Source organism: Ipomoea triloba, chromosome 3, assembly GCF_003576645.1.
Source record: "Ipomoea triloba cultivar NCNSP0323 chromosome 3, ASM357664v1".
NCBI classification, from domain to species: domain Eukaryota; kingdom Viridiplantae; phylum Streptophyta; class Magnoliopsida; order Solanales; family Convolvulaceae; genus Ipomoea; species Ipomoea triloba.
The window spans coordinates 14313688-14334614 of NC_044918.1; the positions used below are offsets into that span (position 1 = coordinate 14313688).

Sequence of the window (20927 nt, forward strand, 5' to 3'; positions counted from 1 at the left end):
AGCAGATTGAGAGGTTTATCTATTTTGGATGGGAGTGTTCGACCTAAGTTAATAATTTTGTCCCCTCTTCACATTAATTAATGCACTTTAAATATGAGAAGAAATGGGGTACATACTGGGTCTTTGGCTTGCTCTCCACATGTAGTGCTTAGGTTGGACAGCCGCGGTGGCAACGCCAAGTGTCCTGACGATATTGATGGCTTGACAGGACGTAATGTGATCGCACGATATTGATGGCTTGACGGGACGTAATGTGATCGCACTTTCTGCTCGGTCAGTGAATGTTGGATCGATTGTGGATGATGATGGGCTAACTAGCGTGTGGTCGGTTTAGTTACCTTCCTGGTCAAAGCTGACCGCGAAATGTTTCTAAGTTTTAAGTTAAGTATCATATGTGGTATGGTGCGTAGTGCGGTCGAAAGACCTTATTGAGACATCTAATTGATCTGAATCGGTTTCGGTTCGACGTACTCAATCAGCACATCTCCACAATAGTAGTTCTACGGTGTATTTTTTTATCATATATATAATGTATTTTCACCACTATAGGATAAATTGGAGTTGCACCCGTAGAATTGGAAAAAGAAAAATAATCTAGTTACTTAGTTAGTCTAATTAGGGTTTTAATTAGTTTTTTTTTTTTAGTAAGAAAAGTTAAGGTTAGGGTTAAAAAAAAATTGATGAGTCATGGGGGCGTTGACATTGTCTTGTGTCTGATTTTGTAACGGCGGCGGGGCCCAGTTTTGCGGCTCCCTACACTACACTGTCTTTGTAGTCCAACGTTGGCAAAACTTGTTCACATTTGTTTCATGAAAGCACCTGACCTCCTTCCCCTCTACGACGTCGTTTCACCTTTCTCTGCCATTTCCACCCGCCTCTCTGCAATAAGCCCTAATCATTACCTCCTCAAATTCCCAGTTCCCTTCCTCTCCAATGGCCTCTGAAGAAATGGGCCTTTTCTCGGCCCAGCGTCTCGATAACGGGCTCAATCCACTTCCCCAGCTCGTTTTCCCCGAGAGCTTCAGCTGCGGCCCACCGCCGCCGCCGCCTCCTCGCCGTGATTCTGCCGCCGCTTCTTCTTCTGCTTCCGCCGCCGTTGTTGGTGACCCCGGTCCGAAAACCACGCGCGAGCTCACCGGCTTCCTCGACCACCACCACTACTTCCGCCCCCAGCCGCCGCAGGCCACCGAGTTCCGCGGCTCCGTGTTCGCCGACCGCCGGGATTGCCACAACTGGAACGCCAGTAGCCGAGCCTCCACCACTCCCAGCGGCGACGGATCGGAGGACGACGAAGACGACGACGATGAAGATGATAATGAAGACGAGAATGAAGCCGAAGGCCGCGCGGTTGTTGACAATAATAGTAAAGTTAATAACAACAGTGATAAAGTTGGAAATCAGAAACCTAAAGACATACCTAATTTTGGTAAGCTGCTTTTATTTGTTTTTAATAGGGGAAGGTGAAGTTGGTTAAAATTCATTGAAAAATCCAATCTTGGAAATCTAATGTTGTTTTTGTTTGTTTGTTTGTTTGTGTTTTGTATTGGTTAAGGTTCGACAGAAGGGAATTTGAGGCAGTGTGGGAGTAGAAACAGTGGAGAAGAAGCAAGAAATGCAGTGACAGTTGCAGATGCCAATGGGGCAATATATTACTCACAGTATTTGCAGGGGACAGGAGTGAGTTCAGGTCAAAAGGATATTGTTGTGATTGATAATAATGGATGTGGGTTTAGTGGGAGAAAAGAGGGTTCATATTCAAGTGAATCTGGGGAGCCCTTGAGAGCAATCCTTTCTGATCCTATAACGTATGTTTTCGTTTTCTGCATAATTCTGTTCTAGTCTGTCTTGAACCGTTTTGTTAAACTTGCTGCATAGATGTCTTACCTTAATGCAATAAAAATTAAATCTTGGTATTCATAATGTTCTAAGTGGAGTGATGTTAAGGTCCTCTCCTAAGGACTAAGGTTGTTGAAATGAGAAACAAGGTTGATTGTCAAAAGGGCAACCCAACTCCAACCAAGTTGGTCACACTGTTGACTTGATAACGCAAGGTCAACTCCCAGTGGGAGCAGCCTATGGACCTTCTTGGATTGCGCCGGTCTGTTATGGGCAACCCAAGCTGGTTTATCCCACCTTGTGGTCATTTGCCGGCTAGAGTCATAAGGCAGGTTTACTGCATGTTTGGATAGTGGTTGCAGGTTTCCTCGTCACTCAAGGTGGATAGTCAAAAGGCCCAAAGTTGGCAATTCTGGGTGAAAATGGTTAGGAGAATATTTGCTAAAGTTGGTTTTTTTTTTTTTTAGTTTGCATCTCGTGGATGTAGAATGCGATTTCTTTGCTTCTAGGTTTCTAGCTGAGCACGGTCAATATATAAAATTAGACAAAGAGATGCTTATATATACTCTATGTATTTTATTTCTATTAATGTGGTCGACATGGTTGATGCTTGGTAGGTAGCACATAAGGAAATAGCACTAGTTGGGGATAATAATCCCCTTATGGAACATATTAGGGTTTGATCTGTGTTGTCGTGATTCTTAATGCAAGAGCTGAGTATACGACTTGCTTCTAAACATGTTGCCTGTGCTTAATTAGCTCTAATATCTTGTCAAGTGATGCATTGGATGATTCTTTCGTTTTGCTAATACAGAGGTGCACTTATGGATGATGGTGTGATATTGCCTTGTGGGCATTCCTTTGGTAATGGTGGAGTAGAACATGTAATTAGAACGGTGAGTCTTGAAAAAAGTTATTTATAAATTACATTTTCTTTCCGAGTAATAGGCCATAAAAACAAATCACTAAAATCTTTGTTTGGTAGGTGAGTATAAAAGAATTGGGCTTTTCTAGCCCAAGACTTCTCATTCTCTTTCTCTACCGTCAATATTTTCTTTCCTAATCTGATTGCTATTTTTTAAAGAACGAATTTGGTTCTGGAATAAGTATATTTCTCATGCGATTAGACAATATCTTTGGTGCATTTCCAGAAATCTTGCTATAATTGTGCACAGCCAGTGTCTGAAGATTCAGTGGCCCCAAATCTTTGTAAGTGTACTATCCTATACATAATGGGTTTTTGGATTCTGAAACTGTAAATAGGGTGGCAGAATAAAAGGTCATGCTATTTTTGTTTGGGGACAGGATATTGCCAACGTATTTACTTCCTTTTTAAGATAAAGTAATGAAATTGTAGAAAACGAAGATGAAATAAGCTATATTTTCCGCTTTCACTAAAGTCTGCTGATTTGTTGTTTCCTTGCTATACCTGTGTAGCTCTCCGGGCTGCTGTCCAGGCATTTCGTAGAGAAGAAGAGTCACAAGTTAATCGCCCGCCAAAAAGAAGAAAGGAAAGACCCGAGCAGGTTTACAGATGTTTCCTTTGTCTTTATATATGGTTTTAGGTTTAAATCGTTGCATTTAAGAGAGTAACGCCTTTGTAATTACTCGTGTAGGAGAAGGGAGCATCTGGTGATTCAATGCTCGGAGATCCAAAGGGAAGAGGAGTGCAGTTTCCATTTGTCGTGACTGACAGGGTCATAATAAAGGTTTCTAAAATCCCAATTTTTATCAATATATTCCTCAATGAGTTCTGAAATGAGTTCGAGAATTTATAATTAATGAAAACAGGGTAACAAGCGGACACCACTGCGTTTTGTTGGACGAGAGGCTGTTGTCACCACTCAATGCTTGAATGGATGGTAATTACTAATTATCCCCTTCCCCTTTAAACAATCCATCGTATTCTTTAGGTCAGCTCTCTTGCATATCGCACTTGCAAATACTCGTGCCTTGATCCCCGAGTTATCCATACAGGTACGTGGTCAAGACACTGGACAACGCAGAGAGTGTAAAATTGCAGTATCGTTCCCTTGCAAAGGCACCCGATCATTCATCCTCACAAACTATCTCGAGTAGCAAGACTGCCAGCTGGCTGTAGTATCGTTTTTCTCAACTGCCCAACCTAGCCTGTAACTAAAGCGAAAGTCGAGCTCTCAATGTAATCTAGCTTTTGTATTCTTTAAATGACTGCAACTCTGCAAGGGGTATAGATGTATATTCTACAGAAAATCAATGTAATATACACAGATGAGGATAGAGATGTGAATGATGATACACAAGTAAAATTTGCTTTTATTTCCATTAAAAAAAAATTCCTGTCAACATTTCTTGTAAACAGTTACTGTTATCTGTTAAGTATTGAGAACCAGTGGAGCTCAGGCAAACAAAAACAGGGAGAATCTGATAGAGCATATTATGGAATCGACGAATCACAGCTAGATTCTCCAAAAACAGGGATTCAAAAACAGGGTAGATTCTCCATGGATGATAGAAAGTTGCAGGTTGAATAAATGGAGGCTGCTGCAGCTCTAACAGCCAAATCCCTGTCAGAATCTTTGTCCAATCTGCAATCATGAAAAGAGGGTGAAATTATTATTGGTTTCACCAGGAATTCTATGTTAGTGGCAACATAAACACTTACTTGTGGTCATTGGGGAATGCAGTAACCTGATATAAACCATTGGGCATGTCATGTTTGAGAAGGCCATGCACACATTGCAACTGCATTTCCCTTAGTTTTTTCTGCCAAGTTTCCTGAAATGAGTCGGAAAAGATTCAGAAACTAGAACGAGGGTGTTCCTTACCAAGGTATTGACTGTCGAGTAATTGGTAATCATCCCAAAGGCTCGGAAACTAGGACTAGGGTGTTCCTTATAAAGGTGTTGACTGTTGAGTTCTTGGTAATCATCCCAAAGATTCAGAAACTAGAACTAGGGTGTTCCTTAGAAAACTCACCAGTTGAGATTCTTCTTCAAATAGAGATTTATCCATCTGATCAAATAATGCACTCCATCTAGCATGATGAGCAGTAGCAGTAGATTTGTCACATTGAACAATAGAACTGTTTATACTGCAAGGCTCATTCTCTTGATTAGAAGCAAAATCTTTTGAGATTAGGCAAGGAAACTCGGTCTGAATAACAGCTTGGACTCTCTTCCTACTGTGTCTCAGTGCTGAAAATGTATAGCAGATTAGTGGCTCCCTTAAATCCGATGCCCAAAATTTCAGAAAAGTTAGCTGAAAGCATACCTGCAAGACGACCTTTAACATCTTGATTAAGCAATTCCAGCCATTGTGAGGCCACGTTTGCAGCTAAAGATCAAAGCACAAATAAGATTAGTTCATGGAACCTTTCTGTTATGCTGCAGAAGCCTTACTGGTTCTGCATGACATTGAAATTGTAAGAAAGTAAAGAGGAAGCAAAACCAACCTTTAATGGAAAGAGAAGTAACACTAGTTGGGTTTGCTGTCTCATCATTAGACAACGAGCTGGTATTATCGGATATGATAGTTGAGGCCAATGATAGCTTCAGGGCAAGCATGTCATTTGAAGGGTAAGTTGTCAGATCAAGAACACTTGTTGGAAACAAACATGCATCACCATCGCCTCGTGTGAGTTCTGGTTTCAAAGAGATAGACTGGTCGAGAGATGCTGAGTAATCGCTACTTTGCTTGCACGCTGACAAAGTATTCGACAATGCAGGTTCGTTAAAAACATCATTTCTATTTGTAATTTCTAGGTCTTTTCTTTCAGCACTCTTTTTCTGGTTTTCATGTTTTTCAGATCTCACGAGAGCCTCTATGATGGAGTGAACCTGTTTCCTGTTTCTCACGTGGTTTATGATCCCGGGATTCAATCCATTCAACAACCCACTAGGAGCAGCAATCTTTGCAAACTGATCCATGCATTCTTTCTTTGCAAGCTCTATCTTCTTCTCCATCCCTTCATTTCTACTCTTCCTTTTTGGCACTGGTATGCTTGAATGAGAATACGAGCAAAAACCGTTTTGTTTCATTTCATTCCACGCCCTGAATGATGAATCTTTGCCCTCCAATGGGGCAAAAGAACTCGCACACTCAAACTCATCCCTTGATTCAGCATTTTCACCATCTTTAGAAGGATAAAAAGGGTCATGATTAAGTGAGCTAGAAACAACTTCTTTGTTTAAATCCAAGCCAAATCTTCTGAACTTAAACGAGGCCTCCCTATCCCTTCGATCAACATCTGCTGCAATATCAGCAGCACTAACCCCATTGCAGGAAGAACCAAGAGTTGCATTGAGATCAAGTGCTTTTTGTCCATGGTTGCCAATGGCATCCCTTCCATTTCTTTCTGTTTGGGCAAAACCAAAGGTAAGTGCATCAGTTTCTTCATTTGTGTACATATTCTTCATTCAAATCCCAGTAGCTGAGAGGCAAACCAAGTATTCATTCAATCTAAACACAATTGAGGATCAATATAATGTAAGAATTTTCCATATAGTATAATATACTTATATATTATTCAAGTGTTTGTAGCGCAAAGATATGACTAGTCAATAAGTGGTTTAGTCAAATAAAGTCACTTAAGATATTCTAGTACTTCGAAATTAACTTATTATCTGCCTATAATGATAGCTAGTAGGCTTTTAAGCAAAACAGTCCTCCCACAACTCCTGTATATAGAATACACTACACAGTGTCACCATCTAGTATTAAGGAGAGAAGTGGTAGACAAAAACAACTAACGTTTCTCTGTAGGTCTATCATTCCAAAGACAACACCAACAATGATATAAACTATGGCGAGAAACATTCCGATCATTCTAAAGCTTCCGTTGCTTTGAAGTTAGGCTCCTCGTGACTTTTAAGTTTTTATACTAGTATATTTATATCTAACATATAAATTAATAAATGCATATCCTCACTAACAATTCAATATTTTAGTTGAAATGGAACATACATTTCACATTTTCCATCAATTGCATCATTAACTGAAACATATCAATCTATGCAAAGGTGTATATTGGGATACCTTCAGAACGAAAAACTGATTCAAGATCCCTCATTTTCACTCTTTTGTGACGAAGCTCTGATCTTTCTTCAACTTCCATACTTTGTCTCCTCTCTCCCACCATAATCTGAACACACAGAAACCCAAGGACCCAAATTAAAATTCCAGAACCAAAAAATCTGCAAAAGAGCGCCAAAAGGCAAACAAGCAAATGAGAAGAGAAATCGAAACCTTCGACCCAGATCTTGTTTCCCTCAGAGACTGATCACCAACTCCAAATTTATCTCCCATTAGTACCCACCAGAAAAGCTGTCAAAATCTGGGCTCAATTCCAAGGCTTCAGCTTTGAACTTAACTTAAAGCCGAGATTTATGAGAAGGAAAGAAATGATTTTTGTGAGTCTGTGGATTGAAATGGCCAAATGGGTATGTTTGGCGTTTGAATTTTGAAGATGCTAAGCGAGAGGAGATCGAGAATGGGAAAATGGTACGGTGGGAAGGGAATGATTTTTCAGTTTTGTTTGGATTTGAATTTGCAGAAGAGCGCGCTGACAATCCGCTCCTTTTTATCTGTTTTTTCATTTTATTCCATGGAGAGCGGATCATTGGATTAATCGAAAGTTCGAATTTTTAAGGTTGGATTTTCAAATTCAAATATGTTTTACTTCAATGACATGGATAAGATAGCATGGGTCTCTTCACTGAACTTTTCGAGTTCAAACCTTATGAATACAGTTACCTTAAAACTCAAAATTCTAGTAAATATTCCTGTGTGGAGTTTTAATAGTACCATGCTTTACTAGTTTATTTCAACTAGTCGGTTGGACAATCAGTAAGCATACGGACATACAGTTAATGTATCAATAGTTCCGAACAAGTCAACTTTTAGATAAATTTATTTAACCATTGTAAATGGTGCATCATGTTAAAGAGTTTTGAACAAGTCAGGTCTTGAATTAGTTTTTTTTTTTTTTTCATGCTACAATGCATATGCAAGGTAGACTAATCCAAACAAATTCGATTAGACTCATTTGGAACAACTTCAATGTTACTCATCAAACTTAATTGATAACATCAAGGTAAAGCATTAATATTGAATACTTGTAATTGTTATTCTAACCCCGACCAACTATTAACATCTTGCTAAATGTGTATATAACTATTTATACTCAGTGTTTCAAATCATGTACTTAGATCAAGCTCTATTTAGGACAATCATCTTAACAAGAGTTTTGTTGCATATATAATTCCTCTTAAAACTTAAAAATAAATAAATAAATAAGAGGATAAAAATTCTAAAAAATTGGCGCGGTTGGCATTTGAGAGCGTAAGTAATAATTAGTGCCGCAAAGATTCCTTTTTCCCCAACTTTTTCGGCGGGAGATTGAGATAAAGGCATAAAGCTTATTTGTTTATTAAACTAATATATTTTCAAAAGTTTTACAAGATTCCTTTCACTATTCTTTATTCTCAAAAAGTTGAATCTTCAACCTCAAGAGTCTTACGTTCTTGTCCGACAAAGCATATAAGAATATATGTGACGAACTGATGAGTTGATCGAGCTGCCCATGCCTGCGTGCACTATTTTAATGAGAAGTGATCATTGTCTAAGCTAATTTCGATAGAAAATGTTGAATTATATTCCATCCATCTTAAGCAGGCCATGCCACTTGATATTGTTTATAGTCCTTAAAAATAATTTTGGAGTTAAAGCTTATCCTAATTAATGGGATTCGAACTCTCATTCCTAGTCTGAGTTAATCTTGATTTAAGAAAGATTTATCCCAATTTTGATCTTGATTCATTGACTACTTGTAATTCTAATAGTGTTTATATTTAACTAAAGAAAATAATCATTTATCGATTTGATGTATGTTGTTTTTACTTATAAAGACAAAAATATAAAAGATTATAATGTTATTTTAATTTGTAACTTTTTTATTTGCATTATGAGGCTGCCAATAATTTGTTTGGTTACTCTAAATTGGCCAGCAAACACACACACACACATATATTATAATGTGAAAATGCATGGTGATTAGGGTCAATATAATGCTTACAAGTTACTATTTTAAAAGAGAAAGACGATGTGGCAATTTTTTTTTTAAATAACACGCATGATAGTAAACTACAAAAACATTATTGTTTTTTCATGTATGGCAGGATATCTTTTTGATGATATTATACAATTTTCATATATATGTATTTATTCATAATAACGTAACCAATCTAATTATATATATAAGAGCCATATAGGTTTTCATTCTAACTTGGTCAAACTATATATCTTCATTTGCAATAAGATTCTGATACAATGTAGGATATATATTGTAAGTACATTATCAATGTAGCACCAATAATTAATACGACCTCCGAATTGAGATAATCACTTGGCACCATTAGACCACAAGGATTATTGGCTGGTGGAAAAAGAGATAATTCTTATTGCTTGCCAATGTTTTAACCCGTAGGGCTTTTAAACAATTATTCTACCAAGACTAGAACTGCATAAATAAGGTAAACCAATATTCTTTAACCGCAGGAATTATTCTATTGCCTTTCTTATTGGTAAACAAAATTATTGTCCTTCCATTCACTACTCAGTTTCTTGACCCGGGTGGAGCGTCGTACCTAGCTCGTTTGTGGTTAACTCATTCTGTGGCATATCCGTTGGTGTATCATATTCACAAGTAAATGGAATATTATTTGCATGATATCCATGGTGGAAGTATTACATTACATTACAATATAATATTAGCGCAACAACCAATGATTATTGAACTGAGAAAGAGCAGATTCCCTAAAACTAGTCACCCTAATCAAGGTAAAATAGGAACAATACAATCCCAATCCTGCTCCCCCACTAACCACAGTCGTCTTCAACAAGTAACAAATCGGACCACCACTTCCATCTCCGCCGGCGCCGGCGCCTCTTCCCTGCACCACAATCCCCCATATCTTAGTCTCCCCTTCATCATCATCTTCCACTTCTCCGTCCGGCCCACAAAGCTCTTCAACAAAAATGACCCCATCAGGCAATCTCCTCACACCCTTTTCCCATTCCATCTTTATCCCTTCCCATTCGTCCTCCACCGCGTGCTCCGCCGTGATCTCCTCCCCGTCGCCGCCGCCGCCGCCGTACACGTGCACCAGCAACGGAGCTTTCTTGATTTTCTTCACGATTTCAAACACCGACCCTTTCATCCACTCCTCCAGTCTCTCCTCCGTGAATGCTCCGCCGCTCCCGCCGTCGCTTTCTCGGCGCTCCACCGCCGCTGCCGCTACCGGCGGCGGCGGCGGCGATGATATCATTAACGACGGGGAAACACGACAGGAGAGGGTTTTCTTGGGGAAAAACAGGGATTGGTTTGACTGATTAGACGCCGGTTGAATCACCGGAAAAATCGAACGTGGAGAAATCTTGATTGCCGCCGGTGCCGCCATGGATAGATATACAGATTATATATCGAGAGAAGATTGATTAGAACGGCGATTGGGGATTCGGGGAGGGAGGGGATTACTTATAGTGTGAGAGATTGGGGTTTGGGGAGGTTAAGGATCCTAATAAACGTGGGATTGTGAATTTGAGTGCGAAGAGGAAAAGGTTTCCCGTGGCCGGAGATAGAGCGGTGATGAATGTACGTGCATGGAAAGGTTGGCCATGCGCTCGCGTGTGCTGTTCAAGATGTCGCGCGTGTTTCATCGGATTGATTTAGGATGACATGGCATTATCTACTCACTATATGGATAGGATTAGGCATTTAATTTTAAAATTTGATGAGCTGTGGCAAATAGGGTAGAGCCACTTTCATTATGTGTATTTTCAAAAAAATATCGACATCTAGAATTTAAATGTAAAAATAGAAAATGAGAATCCATATAATTATTTGGTTTCAATACCCATACATAAATAGGACCAATTCTCCTCATAATAACATTATATACCAAAACAAAGATTCTTAACATGTTACTCCAATTCTCCTCATCATAATAACATTATATTCCAAAACAAAGGTTCTCAACATGTTACTACCAAACTTCTAGGATAATGGCAACTACTTGAACATGTATACACTATACACTTATAAGACATGCAATAGCATCTATCTTCATTCAAACCTAGTGTTGTGGGTGTTTTCTAAATTACACAATAATAATACTAATTCAATTCAGTTTTAATTGAGTCGGTATAAAACCTGTCTGGTGACATTAATTGGCAAAATTGGTAAAGGATTACGCCGAGATAAATTGATTTAGTTTAGCCAAAACTAGATTGTTCATAGTTGACCCAAGTAACTTGTTTAATTTGACTAATTAACTTGATTGAGGTTATACACATACACCATACTGGTTACTGTTAGTTACTCAGACACCATATTATACAACATTAAATTACATAGATTAAAAAAAAAAAAAAACTAATTAACTTCAAACCTTACTACCTTAGTAGGTTTATCTATGTCTCTCTTGCACTTTAACCAGCATCATCACCAGCCCCTGCAGGCATAGCAGCATGCCCGCCAGACGAAATCGCAGCCGCAGCATCTTCTGCATCGGACGGTGCAGGTTGATCGACCAAAGATCGGCGGCACGTCGGACAAGACTCGTGTGAAGCCAGCCACATATCAATACACCTTACATGAAACCCATGGCGACACTTAGGCAAAACCCTAACCTTCTCGCCATCCACGAACTCCCCCAAGCAAATCGGACACTCGGTGGCCGAAATCTCCACTCCGGAGCCGCCGTAAACCGCCACCGGAATCTCCCTCAGCCGCCTCCTTTTCACCCCGCCGGCCGCCGCCACCTCATCCTCGGAGAAAGAAAACCGCCTGCTAAACCTCATGGCGCACCGGAGAATCGAGTTGAGCCCCAGGGCGCAGATCAGAGCGCAAAGCAAAGACGCTAAGATGACCACCATGTTAGTATCAAAGCTTGCTTCTTCGTTTGCATAGCCATGGCGGATTTTGGTGCTCTCATTTTTGTGCTGCAAATCCAGACGGTTATCGAGCAGTAGCCGGTGTGGGCGGTGATAAAAATCCATTCTTTTTCTGATTCTTGAAACTGTGAATTGAAATTCGAATACCCTTTTCAAGATTTGGGAAGATACCTAACAACAAAGGAGATTGAGAGAAGGGAGTTCATCATCTTCCTCCTCGGACTGAAACTAGATTGCAGCTAGGTTGCTAGCTATCCTAGTAGGGAAGTTGGAGCAAGAACTGAAAGCAAGGTATGAAGATATAGGAGTTTTTTTCATGGCAGAAACTGATGCAAGAGGAAATGCCCGCAGTAGACTATTAGGTGGACCAAATGAATTGAAGGGACATAATAATAATAATAATAATTAAATATTACTTGCTAATATAGTTATATTGACAAATAGTTTCGTTTTTACAAATTTTAAACTACAACACTTCATCTCACTGATCTACACGGTTGCATGGAGTATATTTTTTGCGATTTACCTAATATCTATAATTCATAGATTACTATACATGAGCTATGGAATTTAATTCATATGTCATATATTCGAATAGTGACTGTGAGTTTTCTTCGTCATATAAAAGGCACCTAAGTTCACGTTTTATATGTGTCGGTTGATAGGATTAGATTTAGAAAATACTTATGAAGCAAAATTATACCAAAAGCAGAAGTGATATTGATTTTTGGTTACTTGTCCTTTCACATTCATCTTTAACGCACAAAGGCTATAGTTCTTCTCCCAACATGTTAATTGAATTCCCCTAAAAGCTTCTCATGTCTCATCCTGACGGAACATGTGAGATGAGGTAAATCACGGTAACTCAGTGACTCAACAGACATGGATTAATGCCGGTGCCCACAAAAGATTTGTCCAAAGGCTATAGTTGAAATCTCAAAAGGATATCGAGTGGGTGAAGTATGATTATTTTATATATTAAAAGATCATGCGTTTGATACTTGTCAACACATTTTCGATCGAATCCATTGAAGTATAATTTATCTCCTATGCTTAAGGTGCAGGTTATTATGCTAAAATATAATTTACTCAGTGTATACTCTCAAATAAAAAGTGATTACGATTTTTCCTTGTACAAAAAAAAAAAATCTATAATTGATTAATTTAATATGATGTAAACATTTATAACCAAGTATAGGATTAGAAGGGATATATATGATGCTTGAGAATAAGGAAAGGTATCCGATTCCCCATTCACAATTACTTCACTCAATAAACATGTTAAAAAGTTGCATATTCTTCAACACCAAATCATTCCCCCACTCTATCCCTACCAATTTTCAAGAGCCACATTACAAATTAAAAGAACAATAAATAGTTGTATAAGCTTTAATTAGATATTTGAGAAAATTCTACAACTTTAAATACACTAAAAAAAATAGACAAATTTCTAATGCCGCTTCTACTCAAGGGTGCACTCTCTTGCAACGAACCAGTCTACGAGTCAAATTTAGAACATTGTGATTATCAAATCAACTATCTAATTGTCTCGATCTCCTGTGTTGCCCCCAATATTCTTCTCTACTATATCATAAGGTATATAATAAGTTCATTTTTACTAAATAATTATAATAGATCAGATATCTGATCTTCTTTTGCAATCAATCAATCATGCATGCATAGTCAACTCTATGCGTATTAGTTAATTAATTATTGTTCGTTTAATGAATATGAAAGCTATTAATCATGCAAGTCACGTACTATTTTTTGGTAGTACATATATAGTCAAAGGTTGTCTTAAATCCATTGAATTGTTTGGTGTTTACTTTATGACATGAGAGAGATAAGTAGTGCATCATGTGCAGAAGACATTAATGGTGGATTATCATTGCTTGTGTGACGGAGAATTGAGGTGGTTCAATTCATAGAGTTTTCCTTCGGCCTAGGCAACAACTATGTGCTAGAGTTGCATAGGTTTCACGATCACGTTACACTTATGTTACGTTATTTTTGTTTTGTGATTTAAAAATATGTACGATTAATTAATAAATTTGATATAGAGACTTATTTGTATAGGGATTAGGGTGATTTTGAATAAGTTTGAGAGGAACCCTAGCCCTAGGGCTAGTAGCATGATCCAAGTCTTTTCTCAACATGTAAATCTATGGTCGTATGCCTTTAAAAATGACCTTACATTTGATGACACAGTTTCACAATATGCAAATTAAGGGACCTTATATATACCTAGTAACGAGTACGTCTTCCACAACATGCTGGTCTGTACTCTCAAAGAGACCTTACATCTTATGTCACATATTTCACAACATGTACGTAGGTCAAGAGTCATTATTTGCCTTCAAGATAGACCTTATACATATCTATTAGCGGATCTTCCGCAACATGCTAACCAAAAGTAATATGTCCTTAATAAAGATCTTATACATGATGACACATGCGTTTTTCACAATATGCACTAAGTGTCATTTATTCTCAAGAGAGACTTTACACCTAACTTTTTTAGAACATACAAATTAAGAGCCATAGTACTCAAGAGAGACTTTACATTTTATGACAAGTAACAGCTTTTTACAACATACAGATCGACAATCGTTTATCTTAAAAAAGAACGATACATCAAGTGACGAATCATCCAGAGCATATATATATGAACTATAAAGTATTCATTCAATCTTCGCACCTAATCATCTCAATAAAAGATCAAATTGTAACATTCAACAAATACACCAAGATTTGAGATTTGGTCGAACCTCAAAGTCCACGAGACGCCCACCGGGCATTCATCCGGTCGAACCCTTTTCTGGTCAGTGGTCACAAGACTCAATACTCAAACCCACCGCTAAACCGAAACAGTTAACAATTACCACTACACTCAACTTCCGCCATTATTGGTTACTTCGCTTTCCCTGTTTCTTTCTTTCTTCTCACCTCAAAAGCTTCGTCCTTTTTGTCCTCTGAATCTCCCCCAACAAAAGGGCTGTTTTGTTTCTTTGTTTTCTCGAATTTTTTTCACTCCTATCAAGAATGCAAGATCCATCAGGCTCGAAGCCATTCCAAACGGCGCCGTTTCCCTCCGCATTCCGGCAATCGCACCACCGGAGGGCTCACTCCGAGGTCAACTTCCGGCTGCCGGAGGATCTGGATCTGGCCGCCGACCCCTTCGACGCCGCGCCGGCCGGGAGCTTCGAATCCGAGGACGATTTCTTCTCTACTTACATGGACATCGAGAAGCTCGGCGGCTCCGGATCCGGCGCCGCCGCCGCGGTGGAGAGCGGCGGCGATGGGGTGAAGAGCTCGAGCCGGCCGCGGCATCGCCATAGCAACTCCGTGGATAGCTCCGGCTTACTGCTTGGCGACAATGGCGCCATTGAAGCTAAGAAAGCTATGGCGCCTGATAAATTGGCTGAGCTTTGGACCATTGATCCCAAAAGGGCAAAAAGGTAGCAACTTTACCACTATCTTACTATCCCCATTGCTGTGGATCTGTGAATTTCATGGCTGTAACCATTGATAACTGCTAGACATGCATCATAGTATGCAATTCACTGTTTTTAAGATTGGAATTCCTCTGTCTCTGTCTATTTGTTGGGTGATTTGTGCAAATTGTGCATCATTCTTGATATGAGTTTCCCTAATGTTGCACGGGGTCGAGTCCAGCGTCTTACTATAGTACCACCTTTTAAACATGACGTCGACCGTTATGCAAGTATAAAGATATAAAGTTGCGCATTTGCTACTAGTTATAACCATTGTTGCAGTAAGCGCTAGATGCTAGAGTCGGCTATAGAGGAGCGCCTAGACGGCCGCCTATGCGGCTAACTAAAAAAAACCGTGCACCTGTGTGGGGGTGTATATATATATATATATATATAATGAAAAAAGTTAGCAAGACCGAGCCGTTTGGATTATCTCGGTTAACTTGATCGAAATGGACTAGTTAACTTAGCCAAGTTAGACGCTAGGCGGCTGAGTTGGCCGAATTAGGCGCTAGGCAGGGGGGCCTAAGAGGGAAATCGCCACGGTCTAGGGGGGCCTAGACCGATTTTTGCAACGGTGGTTATAGCGCATCATCATGACACCTAATTTGTGCAAATTGTGCTTCATTCTTGAACTGAGTTTCCCTAATGTTGGGCGGATTGGAGAGCCAAATCCAGCATCCTGCCATCGAAAGGTGACATTGACTTGACTGTAACAAAATAAAGTTGTGCACTCGCTACTAGCTACCTAATTTGTACTCTTTATTTTGTCAATGTACTTCCTGGGGTTTGATATTCTTGTAATCAATATGGCATACAGTGCATGAGCACAGATAAAGAACAGAGCACAACATGTCTATTTGCAGCTCTCTGATTGTGTGATTTTTGGGAATGTTGTGCAGAATTCTGGCAAATAGGCAATCTGCTGCTCGATCGAAAGAGCGCAAGGCGCATTACATAACTGAGCTTGAGAGGAAAGTTCAGACCCTTCAAACAGAAGCAACCACTCTTTCTGCACAGCTCACCCTATTCCAGGTTAGTTGCAGACTTGCAGTAATCCTTGGACCGAGTTTCTCTGCTTCAAAATTATGATGCATAACAGCATAGTTCCTGTTTTCATACTCGTTTTTCTCTACATATGAAATGTATCATAAGCTTTATAATGTTTTCGAAGGCTCTATTTGTGCCAAAATGTCTGAGCTTTGGATTTCCCGGAGTTCCTAAACAAAAATAATATTTCTCTTCTTAGTAAACTCTTGGGGGAAACCTCCATATACATATGATCATTTCCACCCTGCAACAGATCCAGGATAAAAGAATCTTCTTTAGCGTTTACCTTTCGGGTTTGGATTCTTGTAGTGCAAAGTAAACAAGTTGTGCCCTATAACGTGCAGCTATATTTATGTGTTTGCAAGCTTGTTCTACTAAAAAATGTTTTCATATGGTTCCATTGTTTGGAGCTCTTATCGATGCATGAAAGTACTTTTTAAAGATTGTGTCCTTTGAATTTAGATTTTTACTGCTTACCATCATACAGTCTCCAGGATCCAATACTGTAAAAATCATAACTCGCACCCCCCCCCCCCCTTTTTTTTTTGCAGAGGGATACAACTGGTCTTACTAATGAGAACACTGAGCTTAAGCTCCGTTTGCAAGCGATGGAACAACAGGCTCAATTACGTGATGGTATGTTACCTGCAAAACCTTATTTTTCAGCACATTTCCTTGCCTATGCGGTTATGCCCCTTCCTCTAGTGTATAAGCTTTAACAAAGCTTGTCATTTGTGGTTACTCGTTTCTACTTTATTGTAATGAGTTGAGTTGAATAGTCGACCTAAGAAGAAAAAAAAAAAAACAGAACTTGAGCCCAACCACCTTAAACGCATGTTAGAATCGTTAACAACATCTTGATCTTTGCTATCTGTTTAAAAAACACAGCTTTAAACGAAGCACTGAAGCAGGAGGTTGAGAGACTCAGAATAGCGACTGGTGAAATGGCAGCCCCGTCTGATGCATACAATTTGGGAATGCAACATATTCCTTATAACCAATCGACCTTGTTTTCTTCGCATCAACCTCAATCAGGCCCAAGCGACTCCCAGAATATGCAAATGCCACAGTACCATCCTCTCGGGCCCAACATATCCACGCCCCATCACCCCATCTTTACAGCAAACCACGCCCAGGCTCTCCCGCACACACTGCACCAGGACCCTCTCGGTCGCTTCCAGGGTCTCGATATCAATAGCAGGGGCTCCCATCTCATCAAGACCGAAGTTCCTACCATATCTGCCAGCGAAAGCAGCAGTACATTCTGATTGCAAGCTGCTAATTTGTGCACCGCTCCCTATTTATTGAATTGTTCATAGACTGACACCATGTTTAACACCCTGGGATCGAACTCACGGTTCTTCGATTATTTTAGATTCTTACCTTCGACAACTCGCGTCCATAGGTCTTCTTCAGTAGTAGTAGTAGCAGTATGTTATATTATTCTTTGATGTTGTGGCAGTGGGTTTCTTCTCTCTCTTTTCTTTTGTTTCTTCTTTGTATCAATCATGTAATACTCAACTCATTGTTGAACTCTCATGCATTGTATCATGTGGAAGCCATGACTATTGTGCTGATTAATTCTACTGTTTAGACAAAAAAACATCTATCTTTACTAAATATAATATCCAAGATTTGATGTTACTTTCAGACAAGGATAGTAAAACCATGGTGGTTGTAACCTAGTTAGAATGAAAAGAGCCAACAAATGTTTCTCTGGCTAGTCATGTGTGTTCAATATTGGCTTAGTACTTCAATGTATACCAAGGCAGATAAGTGAATTGTCCATGTTGAAGAGCTAATTTTAACTCTCGTTACCTTGTTAAAATAAGTATTGCACCCTGATCTCGAGAGTCTCCACATACTCTTGTCCTAGAGTCTGATTGCGCCCCAATCATGAAAGTTTTCATAAACTCGATCTTGTTTTGAAGTCTAGTGGATGAGGTAAATCGTGGAATGTTGACACAACATATAAGTTCTCAAAAGGCTTGTCCTAGAGTCTTATTGCACTACAATCTCGAGTGTCTCTATATACGTTTGTTTTGAAGTTGAGGAGGTAAATCAATCGCAGGATGTGCCTCAACGACCTCCATATACCGTTGTTTTGAAGCCTAGTGGAGGAGAGCGAATGTCCTTCAACTGCTTATAGGTTCTCCAAAGGCTTGTCCTGGAGTTTGATTGCACTTCAATCCTAAGAGTTTTCGTATAAGCTTAGTAGATGAGGTAAATCACGAAATGTGTCTCAACAGCCTATAAGTTCTCCAAAGGTTTGTCTTAGAGCCTGAATGCACCATAACTTCGAGTGTCTCTATATACCCTTGTTCTGGAGCCTAGTGGAGGAGGTAAATCACATAATGCGTTGCAACATCCCTAACTAGGTTCTCCAAAAATGTACACTGATTTTCACAAGTCAATTATGAATCTCTACCTCCTATAGAAATCAAACCTTACACTCTACCACTCTTAGCAAAACAAAACATACTATTAATTCTCTTCGAGATCTCGTTGACTTATTAGGATTGACCAAAAGCCAAATCAGCAGCAGACCACAGAAATTTGGCACATGAAAAACTTGGGGTAATATCAAATAATTTAGTTTACGCAATGAGTAGTTGTATAGTACTTGGCTCATAAATGGGTTCACACAACTTGTACGTAGCACTTGGCGATCTAGGCTAGGTAGGTAGGTAAACCCTAAAATTATACTGTATATAGGAGTGATGAAATACTCGATATCAAATTATATATATAAATACATATCTAGACAAATTATATTTTGAATGAAGTTAATTTTGTTTTCTCTTTACAATAAGAAATACAGATAAAACAAAACCTGCATGAAACATGGAAAGATCATACTAATACAATAAGCCATCAAGGACGGGTGAATTTGTCTACCCGGTGAATGATTAAACAAATGGAGGCCGGTCGAGTTAAGCATCTTCAAAGTTCAAACTTCTTAGCCATCCAATATTATTACAACACTATGTTTTTTTTTTTTTTTAAAAAAAATTTAGAAAATATACTTTGTTAAAACATATATATTTTAACAAGGATAAGGAAATTATGTTTAAATTAATAATAATTTTTTAATCATGATTTGATAATTAAGGGCTATGATTAGATCTTGACTTGATATAAATTTGTCCAAATCATTAATCATATCAAAGATTCCCTTTTCACCTAATCTCAACTTGATACGTACATTTGTTAGAACAATCAATCATGCATGTATGTTCATTATGAAGAGAATAATGATTGTAAACTTAATAATTTGTCAATATTTGTTTAATTAAAAAAATCCATTCATGCATGAAAATAAAATCCACTCTCAAATATGATATCCAACCTACCTTACCAACTACTTGTATAGGTGTATGCCCACATGAATAGCTTTGTTGGTCACTAGGGTAAAATATAAGAAGAAATATCAGAGATTGAGTCTCACTAGGAACGATCATAGTCAGAATACATATCATATATAGTTTTTTTTTAAAAAAAAATATATATATATATATTATATTTAATTTAGTCGTAGTTATTGATTTTATTTGTGAATTAATTTAAAGACTATATACATTATATACTCACGTTAATTTTAAAAAATGGACACTTAAATCAGTAATGTACGCTTCTTGCATGTTCCTCTAACGTGGTAGGACCATACTATGAAATCGTTTAGTATAGTTTTAGGTAATATGAAGTACTACTTAATAATCAATGATTAAGCCAACAATTATATACTAATGCTTATAGAGTTATAGATTTATATTTAAAAAAAAAATTATTTTGATATATAGCAACTAACAATGATTGGAAGAAGACACGTAACCTACTCACCATGCTTTAAAAATTGTAATTTCAGCCTTGAAAGTTAGTCTGGTGCATGAAATATGATTCTTATACTTTAAAGTTAGGTTATTACAAGTTTGATTCATTTCAATGCCTTATCGGTTGAACTTGTCACACAAATTGTACACACCAACACTACCTAATGAACGTGTTGGTAGCCACCCTAATTTTTTTTTTTAATATTTTCTTTTTCTTTCTCTTACTTAACATCTTAACCTGACAAAAAAATCATATTTGTGTTCTTCTAGGATCACACTTGTGTGAGACGGTCTCACGGATTTCAATCTGTGAAGCAAGTCGGATCAATCTAATTTGGGTCACAGAAATCAACCAAATATCAACTTATATAGCAATAATTAAATGTGTCTCAAATTATGTTGATCCAACCTGTCTTACGAATTAAGACCCGTGAGACGGTTTCAGACGAGTTTTTATGATATAACAATAGATAATATAATAACCGACAGGCTAGATGACAATAGATATCACACTACCCATTGTTTAGTCCCATTCTTGATACGTGGTCTATTAGGGTCGGTGCATTCAACCTTACCATTCTTGCATTAATAATGTAAGACAAACATATATCTCGATATACGCTACCAGTGATATATTTATAATTTATTTTTATCGTTTTTTAAAATCACATAATGTTCACACACATTAAATGCTTTATGTGTATAACTTCTATGCATGTGTGTACGTGTATATACATGTGCATGTATGGCTGTCGTACATTTGCTTATTTATAGTGGTACCACC

The 20927-nt window shown here is 38.4% G+C and overlaps 5 protein-coding genes across 6 annotated transcripts; 2 read left to right on the plus strand and 3 right to left on the minus strand.

The window, feature by feature from the left end:
- The first annotated feature begins 667 nt into the window (after nucleotides 1-667).
- LOC116014128 (U-box domain-containing protein 62) lies at nucleotides 668-4151 on the plus strand. The gene is made up of 8 exons (XM_031254133.1): nucleotides 668-1426; nucleotides 1553-1805; nucleotides 2651-2732; nucleotides 2988-3045; nucleotides 3274-3362; nucleotides 3453-3545; nucleotides 3628-3698; nucleotides 3814-4151. Exons 1-8 carry the CDS (start codon nucleotides 934-936, stop codon nucleotides 3935-3937), a joined length of 1263 nt encoding a protein of 420 aa, XP_031109993.1. The 5' UTR covers nucleotides 668-933; the 3' UTR covers nucleotides 3938-4151.
- LOC116014127 lies at nucleotides 4112-7372 on the minus strand. 2 transcript variants are annotated; one of them, XM_031254131.1, is made up of 7 exons: nucleotides 7063-7372; nucleotides 6853-6958; nucleotides 5270-6172; nucleotides 5089-5151; nucleotides 4795-5012; nucleotides 4481-4593; nucleotides 4112-4403 (listed from the first exon to the last, which is right to left on the minus strand). In XM_031254131.1, the coding sequence occupies exons 1-7, from the start codon at nucleotides 7120-7122 to the stop codon at nucleotides 4298-4300; spliced, it is 1569 nt and encodes a 522-aa protein (XP_031109991.1). In that variant the 5' UTR covers nucleotides 7123-7372; the 3' UTR covers nucleotides 4112-4297. The 2 variants fall into 2 exon arrangements, with proteins under 2 accessions (XP_031109991.1, XP_031109992.1); XM_031254132.1 differs by lacking the exon at nucleotides 7063-7372 and having other exon boundaries at nucleotides 5270-6247; nucleotides 6853-6906.
- A 2212-nt stretch (nucleotides 7373-9584) lies between these two features.
- On the minus strand, nucleotides 9585-10274 carry LOC116012947. Its single transcript, XM_031252614.1, has one exon. It carries the CDS (start codon nucleotides 10272-10274, stop codon nucleotides 9585-9587), a length of 690 nt encoding a protein of 229 aa, XP_031108474.1.
- An 829-nt stretch (nucleotides 10275-11103) lies between these two features.
- LOC116014076 (RING-H2 finger protein ATL74-like) lies at nucleotides 11104-12086 on the minus strand. Its single transcript, XM_031254064.1, has one exon. The coding sequence runs from the start codon at nucleotides 11872-11874 to the stop codon at nucleotides 11305-11307; it is 570 nt and encodes a 189-aa protein (XP_031109924.1). The 5' UTR covers nucleotides 11875-12086; the 3' UTR covers nucleotides 11104-11304.
- A 2419-nt stretch (nucleotides 12087-14505) lies between these two features.
- LOC116013950 (transcription factor RF2b-like) lies at nucleotides 14506-17933 on the plus strand. The gene is made up of 4 exons (XM_031253920.1): nucleotides 14506-15227; nucleotides 16166-16298; nucleotides 16865-16949; nucleotides 17202-17933. The coding sequence occupies exons 1-4, from the start codon at nucleotides 14812-14814 to the stop codon at nucleotides 17579-17581; spliced, it is 1014 nt and encodes a 337-aa protein (XP_031109780.1). The 5' UTR covers nucleotides 14506-14811; the 3' UTR covers nucleotides 17582-17933.
- Nucleotides 17934-20927: the final 2994 nt, after the last annotated feature.

What these genes read in the sequence shown, in the direction of transcription:
- LOC116014127 (XM_031254131.1), bottom strand. Translation starts at nt 7,122, where the DNA reads ATGGGAGATAAATTTGGAGTTGGTGATCAGTCTCTGAGGGAAACAAGA. An exon ending in TTGAAGAAGAATCTCAACTG is followed by an intron (nt 4,594 to 4,794) that starts GTGAGTTTTCTA and finishes GACTCATTTCAG; the next exon opens with GAAACTTGGCAGAAAAAACT. An exon ending in GCATTCCCCAATGACCACAA is followed by an intron (nt 4,404 to 4,480) that starts GTAAGTGTTTAT and finishes TCATGATTGCAG; the next exon opens with ATTGGACAAAGATTCTGACA.
- LOC116012947 (XM_031252614.1), bottom strand. Translation starts at nt 10,274, where the DNA reads ATGGCGGCACCGGCGGCAATCAAGATTTCTCCACGTTCGATTTTTCCG.
- LOC116014128 (XM_031254133.1), top strand. Translation starts at nt 934, where the DNA reads ATGGCCTCTGAAGAAATGGGCCTTTTCTCGGCCCAGCGTCTCGATAAC. An exon ending in ATCCTTTCTGATCCTATAAC is followed by an intron (nt 1,806 to 2,650) that starts GTATGTTTTCGT and finishes TTGCTAATACAG; the next exon opens with AGGTGCACTTATGGATGATG. An exon ending in TAGAACATGTAATTAGAACG is followed by an intron (nt 2,733 to 2,987) that starts GTGAGTCTTGAA and finishes GTGCATTTCCAG; the next exon opens with AAATCTTGCTATAATTGTGC.
- LOC116014076 (XM_031254064.1), bottom strand. Translation starts at nt 11,874, where the DNA reads ATGGATTTTTATCACCGCCCACACCGGCTACTGCTCGATAACCGTCTG.
- LOC116013950 (XM_031253920.1), top strand. Translation starts at nt 14,812, where the DNA reads ATGCAAGATCCATCAGGCTCGAAGCCATTCCAAACGGCGCCGTTTCCC. An exon ending in CACAGCTCACCCTATTCCAG is followed by an intron (nt 16,299 to 16,864) that starts GTTAGTTGCAGA and finishes TTTTTTTTGCAG; the next exon opens with AGGGATACAACTGGTCTTAC. An exon ending in ACAGGCTCAATTACGTGATG is followed by an intron (nt 16,950 to 17,201) that starts GTATGTTACCTG and finishes TAAAAAACACAG; the next exon opens with CTTTAAACGAAGCACTGAAG.